The 9,838-nt window shown below is 43.1% G+C and overlaps 1 protein-coding gene across 1 annotated transcript in view; it reads right to left on the bottom strand.

Annotated features, from left to right (window-relative positions):
* Positions 1-9,838, bottom strand: part of fancm (FA complementation group M) — a 46,764-nt gene that overhangs the window by 7,562 nt on the left and 29,364 nt on the right. The window contains exons 14-15 of the mRNA XM_072458395.1: positions 6,048-7,515; positions 5,858-5,946 (exon numbers count right to left, since the gene is read on the bottom strand). Of these exons, the coding sequence (XP_072314496.1) occupies positions 5,858-5,946; positions 6,048-7,515 (1,557 nt within the window). The remainder of the gene's footprint in view (positions 1-5,857; positions 5,947-6,047; positions 7,516-9,838) is intronic.

The following is a 9,838-nucleotide window of genomic DNA, read 5'->3' on the forward strand; positions in this document are numbered from 1 at the left end:
TTGTCTGAGATCAGGATGCCTTTAAAAACAGAGGAGAGGGTTGCCATGACAACAGCAGGTACTGATGAAGATGGACTGATGTGTCTGAATGAGATCATCAGTCCAGACTACACACAAGCACAGGAGATGGACCTGAAGAGTCGACTTTGAGTTCACTTTGAGTTCACTTTAAGGCAAGGCAAGGCAAGGCAAGGCAAGTTTATTTGTAGAGCACATTTCATACACAAGGCAATTCAAAGTGCTTCACACAGCAGGAAAAATGCATTCAAATCACAAAGAAATTACAGAAATACAATAAAATTAACTAAATTAAAAATTATCAATCCAACTGATTTTCTAAACTAATAAAATCACAAACAAAAGAGATGAGTGCAAAGAAAAAATCCTTTCAGTCATATGCGCAGCTAAACAAAACTGTTTTTAGCTTAGATTTGAACATTGTCAGAGTAGAAGCCTGTCTCACATCTTCAGGAAGACTGTTCCAGATTTTAGCTGCATAAAACTGAAACGCAGATTCCCCATGTTTAGTCCTGACTCTGGCACCAGCAGGAGGCCGGTCCCTGAGGTCCTCAGAGTCCGAGATGGTTCATTTGGCACTAACATATCCAAGACGTACTTTGGTGCTAGGCCATGGAGAGACTTGTACACAAGCAGAGCTGCTTTAAAGTCTCTTCTCTGAGCCACAGGTGCAGAGACCTGAGAACAGGACTAATCAAATCAAATCAAATCAATTTATTTTTGTAAGGCCCAAAATCACAACAACAGTTGCCTCTGAGGGCCACAGGGAGAAATGAATCAACAATGTCTGTGGTGGCAATGGAGTCAGACAATGTCTGTGGTGGCGATGAAGTCAGACAATGTCTGTGGTGGCGAGGGACGATGTCCCAGGGTCCTCTGTCCTTAGACTCTCCTTCTCGGCCAGGAAAAACTACAAAAAAAAAACCTCTTTGGGAAAAAAGCGTAGAAACCTGGAGGAGTTCCAGTGAAGGAGAGATCCGACTCTCACAGACGGACAGACGGACACGAGGAGACTGGAGCTGGACCCACTCTTCAGGCAGAAGAGGGACCGTCTGAGTCGAGCTGGACCCACTCTTCAGGCAGAAGAGGGACCGTCTGAGTCGAGCTGGACCCACTCTTCAGGCAGAAGAGGGACCGTCTGAGTCGAGCTGGACCCACTCTTCAGGCAGAAGAGGGACCGTCTGAGTCGAGCTGGACCCACTCTTCAGGCAGAAGAGGGACCGTCGGAGGCGAGCTGGACCCACTCTTCAGGCAGAAAGTGAATGTGATGGTACTTCCTGGTTCTAGTCAGGACCCGAGCAGCAGTGTTCTGGATGAACTGCAGCTGTTTTACAACTCGTTTGGAGCGGCCGTTAGTCTAATCTACTGGAGAAAAACGCATGGATAAGTCTCTTCAAGTCTGGTTTAGACACTATATTTTTGATTTTGGCAATGTTTTTTAGATGGTAAAAAGCTGCTGATGTTATTGATTTGACGTGGCTATTAAAGTTCAAGTCTGAGTCCATTATTACCCCCAGATTTCTAATTTGGTTTGTAGGTTTTAGAGCGAGACTCTGGAGGTGACCGCTAACACTTTCTCTTTGTTTCTGTGGGCCAAAAACAATTATTTCAGTCTTGTCTGAGTTCAGCTGGAGAAAGTTGTTTTGCATCCACACACTGATCTGTTGGATGCAGTGACAGAGTGAATCTACTGGTCCATAGTCACCTGCCGATAGTGAAACATAGATCTGAGTGTCGTCTGCATAATTGTGATAGGACTAATTTTCACTGCGTATCAACTGACCCAACGGCAGCATGTAGAGGTTGAACAGAAGGGGACCCAGGACTGACCCTTGGGGCACTCCACAGGTCAGGGTCATGTGGTCTGAGACACAGCTACCAATTTCAACAAAGTACTTCCTGTCTTCCAGATAGGACCTTAACCAGTTTAGGGCAGTGCCAGTGATGCCCACCCAGTCCTCTAGTCTCTGTAAGAGGATCCCATGATCGACAGTGTCAAAAGCAGCACTCAGATCTAACAGAATTAAGACTGAGGCTTTGCCCGTGTCAGTGTTCAGGCGGATGTCATTTGTCACCTTGACAAGAGCAGTCTCAGTGCTGTGATGAGGTCTAAAACCTGACTGAAAAACATCAAATGAGTTGTTTATTAAGAGGAAATCTGTGAGCTGTTGGTAAACAACCTTTTCAAGGACTTTGCCCCAAAATGGTAGATTAGAGATGGGCCGGTAATGACTCAGTACTGCGGCATCAAGACTGCTCTTCTTTAGGAGAGGCTTTATGACCGCAGTTTTCAAAGACATTGGGAATGTTCCAAATTGAAGCGACATGTTAACTATGTGAGTGAATGGTGCTAACAAACTGTTCAGCACAGACTTTAGAAATTTGGTGGGTAACACATCAAGGCAGCATGTAGATGAACTCAGACTGGTGATGATCTCATGGACAGTTTTGTCAGTTACTGGTGCAAAGTGAGTTAGCTCTAAGTATCTTGGTGGTTTTAGGGTAATTTTTTGCATTGTGGGATTTATAGCATTTTTAATGCCCTGAACTTTGTCATTAAAGAATAATGCAAACTCATTACACTTGGATGTGGAAATGAGTTCTAACGGCAGCTGAGCTGGAGGGTTTGTTAATCTGTTTTCTGTGGCAAACATGACACGCGAGTTGTTACTGCAGCTTCCAATTATTTCAGAAAAATATCTTTCCCTAGTTCTACATAAGATTAGGTTGTACATGTTCAGCTTTTCTTTGTAAATCTCTTTTTGAACCTGGAGCTTTGACTTGCGCCATTTCCGTTCGGCCCTGCGGCACTCCCTTTTCTGTGCCCTGACCGAATCATCATTTCTCCACGGCGCCTTCTGCTTATTTTTAACCATTTTAGCCTTTATAGGGGCGATGGTGTCCAGAACATTCAAAACACTAGATGAAACAGAGTTCAACAAATCATTTTACATTAGAACATGAGACATTTTCAAAGTTTATCATTTCCATAAACAGTGCACCTGTGCCATCACTTATGTGTCTCCTCTGAACAACTGCAGGACCAACCGGAGGTTTGGGAGAAACAGACAGGTCAAAGAAGACACAGAAATGATCAGACAGAGCAACATTGATCACATTAACATTTGAAATATTTACCCCCTTTGTAATTATGAGATCTAGAGTGTGTCCTTTGCTGTGGGTGGGGCCTCTCAAATGCTGAGTAAGACTGAAGGTTTCAAGGACAGCATCAAGCTCTTTAGCGTTTCTGTCACAAATATTATCAACATGCACATTGAAATCACCTGTAATGACCAAACCATCAAAGTCAGTGCATATGACTGAAAGCATCTCAGTAAAATCATCAATAAAACTTTGGCAGTGCTGGGGAGGCTTGTATAAAACAATGAAGAGAATGGATGGAAGAGAATGGATGGAGATTTGTTTTAAAGGATACATACTCAAATGATGAAAACACCCCAAAAGACAAGCTGCGGGTAATTATTTCATCTCTAAAGACAGCACAGACTCCACCCCCTTTTTTGTTTTCTCGTGTTTCAGATTCAAACTTAAAGTTGGGTGGAGCAGATTCTATCAGAACTACATTTCCTGTGTTTTTGTCAAGCCATGTTTCAGTTAAAAACATAAAATCAAGATTATAAGAAGAAATAAAATTATTAATTAAGAGAGATTTGTTACATAAGGATCTGACATTTAGCACAGCAAGTTTCAGACTAGTTTCAGTGAGACTGGGCTTTATCTTTTCACAGGGAATATGAATCACATTTCTCAGATTGGGCCTGACTCGCATTTTGTTTTTCCATCTCTGTGATGATGTGACTACAGAAATAGCACTAGGGGGGGCTCTTTTTACATAGGGCCCCGGGTTGGTTTGATTTTTAATGTGACAATAAGTCCCAGCAACGCTGAGACCCAGTGCATCCTAGCTATGGGAGATACCAGGTGAAAGGCGAGGTTGGATGGGTGGTGGGGCTTTTGTAGCCAAGGAGAGTTTGAGACCAGGTGAGAGGCGAGGGGGGATGGTGGTGGGGCTTTTGTTGGTGTAGTCGGTACTGACATAGCCCTTGCTATATTGGGCGTGAGTGGAGCCATCTTAATGCCTGATTTGATCAGACTTTCAAAATGGCTGGGAAGGCCCATGGGTGAGAGTGGAGATGAGAAGGAGAATGATGAATCTTTAGTGGGAGTAGATGTTGCAGGGGGAACCCAGGGCTGGTGTGAAGGCAGGGGCGATGACAGGGATGTTGTTGGGCTTGTCACAGATGGGTCCAAGGCCTTTGAAGATTGTTCCTTTGCTGGAGGCGGTGGAGGTGAATGCGGAGCAGCTGGAGCTGAATCCTTTGCTGGTGGTGGTGGAGCAGCTGCTGATGAATCCTTTGGTGGAGGCTGAGGTTGTGGTGCTTTTAATGTTGAAACATTGGCTCGGTCTCTGGCTGATGGAGCAGGAATTCTTCTCTCATTCCTCTCTTCTCTAACTATCTGCTCAGGACCCTGTCCAGGCCCAGTCCAATGCCTCAGAGCGTGGAGCAGGTTCTCTGTCAGCACCCTCACTCCACCTCTGCATAGGTGGGGGCCATTTCTCTTAAACAGGTCCTCTCGTTTCCAGAATAGATAGAAGTTCTCAATGTAGTGTAGTCCTCTCGGGGAAAACTCTTTGGACAGCCATGTGTTCAGCTGAAGAAGTCGGCTAAACTTGTTTATCCTCCTGTCGATGTTTGGAAGAGGTCCACTTATGAATGTTTTGATTTCCATTTTATCAAGCACGTCGAATAACTTCAAGAAGTCTTTTTTCAAAACTTCAGTCTGTTCCCGCCGCATGTCCACTGCACCCACGTGCACAATCAGCTGTTTAGCTCCTCCATGCTTAGCCATAATATTTGGAAGGAGTGACGTTATCTCAGAAACAGTGGCGCTTGGAAAAGAATGTGTGTTTATCTTTTCATGCGTCACGTGACTTATCGCGCCGTCCCCAACAAAAACAATCTTCGTGACCTTGGCTTGTGGCACAGATCCTCCTCGCTGTATTTTGGCCACGTCATCTTTCCTTTTTTCATTTAATTCCATCTCTGAAAGTGGTAAAAATCTGTTGGTGAGCTGTATTTTAGGTGACTTCACGTTATCTTTGTATCGTTTAGGCTTTGCTCCAAGTTTGTTCCAAGAAACAGCCTGGTCTTTCTGGTTTTTAGACAGTTTTGGAAACGACACTGAGTCACTGCGGTTTAGGTTGAAAGTAGCAGTTTTTCTTGTAAAAAGTGTGCTCTTCTTACCGTCGGTTGACACAGGAATGGTATCGTGAAGAACTTTTTCAGATTCCAAAACAAATATCCGTGTTTTCAGCTCATTAATTTCTTGTTGATATTTCCGACAGCGTTCACAGTCTTTCTCCCTTCTTCTCCCGGACATGTCGCTGGCGTCAGATATGTCGTTAAAACTGGAAAAATGTTCTTAAAATCCTTGGTTTACTTGAAAAAGTCTAAAGCAAAAATGTTTGGAAGACAAAAACTGATTAAAAAGCAAAATAAATAAGGAAAACAGCGATAGCAAGCGGAGCGAGCAAAAAAGCGTGTGCACTCTTCGGAAGCAGAGTATACTTAAGATTAATAAGTGCTACTCGTTTGGAAAAATATGTCATAACCATTTTGTTTAGTTCACAGTTATTGGTGTGGTAAAGCCAGAAGCATTGGTATTAGAGAATAGACTAAAATACAAACTGTAACTGTATTTGTAACAACAGTTTTTGTACATTTTGAGGTGGGGGTTTTTGATTATTTCCAGTTACAAAACTATGCGTGACCATTGAGATTAATCTTGCCCTCCAAAAACAACAAAACAACATCACCTTTTCCGGGGAGGAGAAATAGTTGACCTTTTTGAGTTGTTTTCTATTCTGGACCAGCACTTCCTCCTCACTGTCACTGCTGTTATTCACTGAGAAAGAAAACAAAATACAACCAGAATCTTGGTCATTTATTCATAACAGATCAACACAGACCCAAAACTAGATTTGATGTAAGACGTGGTGAGCAAACCTGGATGCCTCGTGCTCTCTGCTCCTGCGGCGTGGTTTGGTCTGAGCCGGGGCGCTGAGGCGTGAAGTGTGGAGATTGGAGAAGGGAGCGCACTTCCTCTGGGCCCCGCAGGAGACGAGGGGATGAGACCGGACGCCAAACATGCGGCGGACAGTCCGGCTTCTCTGCGCCGCACAGATGGCCTCTGCTTTGACACACTACTGCAGGGCGTGGAGGAGCTGGAGCCGGCTCGAAGAGAAAGTCCAGGGTTTTTGGGTTGTGGAGAAGATGGTGTAAGTTTAGGAGAATTTGCTTCGGCGTTTCCCTCCTCCTCGGAGTCGTCCATTGAGAAACCAAGGTCAAAATTAACAGAGAATAAATCATTTGAGTTCTCAAACGATTCAGGTTGCAAATTGGACGTTTTACATAATGCATCTTTAAAACCTATTGAAGAATTTTGTAAAGTATTGTTAATTTTTACACTCAGAGAAGTATTAGCAGCATCTGTTTCGTGTAACACTTTGATTCTCAGTGTATCATCAACATTTCCCCCATATTTTGATTGGTTTATTTCACAGTTCTCTGGCTCGTTTTGGGGTGAATCTCCCGGAGTGGGAACATCTGGGATCGACATCTGTAGGAAGGCCTCATCATCTCCAAATAGATCCATGCTCACATTTATTTCCGGTTTAAAAGGAGAATTTATACTTTGCCTTTCAGTGCGATTTACTGCTTTGTCACTTGTTTCTATAACTGCATTTTCCTCAAACACATCAGAGTCAAAAACATCATCCCACGTTGGACTGTTACAATTCGAGGAGCCTTTATCTGATTGAATTTCAGCTCTAACAGATGTTCTTGAATCTTCCAAACTGTTTGCATCGTCACCGATATCCATCTCTTCATCCTCCTCATCGCCATCAAGGGTGAAACTGACCTGGAATGGCGGACACAGCGGCACTTTTGGCGAGACATATTCTGAACACGAAACATCCGCGTCTCCGAAATCAAGCGACGGCGGCGAACGTGACAACAACTCCGAAACGTTTGCGAGAATAACTTTCAAATGATCTCCTCTTTCCACTTCAACGGACGAAAGACGACAATCCCAATTTGGCAAATAGAACATGGCCTGAAGTTCAAGATCCTCGTTTAATGGTATATGATCTGTGTTATTGAGTAAAAGTGTCTTTAAAGGTTCTGGATTAGCATTCAAAATACAGTCGTTTTCCAACATCTCAATACAATCGTCATTTACAGATTGTGGTGAGGTAGTTTCAACAGCAGCGTCACTTTCAACAGGAAATCTTTGCTTGTCTTCAGGTATGTTCATTTCAGGTTCCTCGTTGGTAAAGTCAGGATCATATGAAAATGAATGACTTTTTTGAGGGTTTTTTAATTGAGCAGAATGCTTTGATTTCTTCTGCAGGTTCTTGGTGTTTGCTTCACAAAGGTAAGGCCGCAGCTCGGTTTCATAGTGACACTGCCCCTAAAACATAAACACAGGATAGAGTTTAAGTTTAAGATTATGGTAGAAAAAACACAATGTTAATCCTTGTCTTTGCTGTTCATTTCTTTACTCTCAGGATAGTAATGCTGATAGAAAAATAATCACAGCATTTAATTGAAATAAATGATTCTCCGGGCCAACAGAACTGAGAATTGGAATCTCATTTTCAGGAAAGTCTTGGCCCTAGATAGGACCCAAGATGGGACCCTGGATGGGACCATAGATAGATGGGACCCTGGATGGGACCCTGGATGGGACCATAGATAGATGGGACCATGGATGGGACCCTGGATGGGACCATGGATGGGACCCTAGATGGGACCCTAGATGGGACCCTAGATGGGACCCTAGATGGGACCCTAGATGGGACCCTAGATGGGACCCTAGATGGGACTATAGATGGGACTATAGATGGGACCCTAGATGGGACCATAGATGGGACCCTAGATGGGACCATAGATGGGACCATAGATGGGACTATAGATGGGACCCTAGATGGGACCATAGATGGGACCATAGATGGGACCCTAGATGGGACCCTAGATGGGACCCTAGATGGGACCATAGATGGGACTATAGATGGGACTATAGATGGGACCCTAGATGGGACCATAGATGGGACCCTAGATGGGACCATAGATGGGACTATAGATGGGACCCTAGATGGGACCATAGATGGGACCATAGATGGGACCCTAGATGGGACTATAGATGGGACCCTATTGTACATCTTTTTCCAGGTAGCACCAGGGAAACAAGACATAGACAAGTGGAGAACTAAGCCTTACATTTGTTCCCCCTGGCAAGTGCTCATTGTGGTTAATTTGTTTTGCCTTTAAGAAGTATCCAAATATGATAATAAATCACAATGAAAAAAACATTTTAAATCACAAATATCTATTAAATACAGAGATGAATCTGGTGCCAGCCCTGTGTCCTAAGACCTGTAGACCTGTGGAGCTAGTACTTTCTAGCACGGCCTATGGAGCATGTTTATTTAGAGCAAATGGAGATTGAAAGAATTTTAAATGATTAATAATTGGAAATCCCTGCATTAAATCAGACCCGAGGTGTGAATGATTAGTGAAAGTGTGTATGTCCCTCTCATCTGTGGTATTATCTGAGAAATGCAGTTGACCTGATTTAGACAAAAAGAAGTACAGCAAAGCAAATGTTTCTGCTGTAGACTTGGGATTTTTAACCCAGAAAGACTTTGACACTGTGGCAGAGCCTGCTGTGTCCTTCACTTCCAGGTCACAAGGTGTGTTAGAACCACGCAGCGATCGTCTCTTGCCCACTGTACCGCAAATTCAGCACAGTATGGACTCTCCAACACGTCCGCTTCAATTTGGCCAACCTACTCTAATTCCCCGGATTATTGTCGGCAATGCTGGAGTACATCTTTTATACAAACAGCATACAGTTCTATTTTCTAACAGTTCAGTCTTTAAACTCCAGCATAGGCCGATATTTTTGATTCGGCCAAAACACCTATAGAATAAGTCTTATTAGAACACTTCACTGTGAAGAAGGCAAACTGCTCTTGTGAAACAGGGATGTGGAGGTCTGAAAATCCTTTCATCTTTTTTTTTTAATACATTTACTCTTCAGTACATTGTATAGACATTCACTGAATAAAAAATACTTTCATATCATGTTATATGTGGAACGTATAAACATAATATAAACATTACGTCATAAGTCGATTTCTAGTTGTTGTCTAAGATGGTGTTTTAGCATATGTATTCTTCAATTGACAGGGAATTTAAATCAAAACACATTCCCTGACACTAAATGTGTTATCACAATACTAACATTTTCAAACTCAAATTTCATACCAAGGGAAAGGCTAGAAAACACGAATTCCAATACCACAATGTGGTCATGCCATCTTGTCAATGCTCAATCTCATCAGATCTCTGAAGCTAAGCAGGAATGGGCCTGGTTAATTCTTGGATGTGAGGCCACTAGAACACTAGGTGCCACAGTGGGGCACTAGAGTACACGGTCATTGTGTCCTTGGGCAAGACACTTCACCCACTTTGCCTCCAGTGTCCCTGTATGCTGGTACAAGAAAGAAGATGTGCATGTGAGAGTGAATGTGGGACAACGGATGGAAATTTGCCCATGGCAACAATCCGGCGTGTTTACAGCATGTGTATCATGTATGCACTGTTCCAACCAAATTAAGAAAATAATAAAAACATATTTTCTTTAAACACTAGAATGCAATTTTTCACGCGGAACACACACTAGTTTGTCCAATAGTACGACATCTTAAATTGTCTCCAGTCTTAAATTA

This window comes from Eucyclogobius newberryi, unplaced genomic scaffold (genome assembly GCF_026437365.1).
Source record: "Eucyclogobius newberryi isolate DKJ021-1_F unplaced genomic scaffold, fEucNew1.0.hap1 SCAF_21, whole genome shotgun sequence".
Taxonomy (NCBI): domain Eukaryota; kingdom Metazoa; phylum Chordata; class Actinopteri; order Gobiiformes; family Gobiidae; genus Eucyclogobius; species Eucyclogobius newberryi.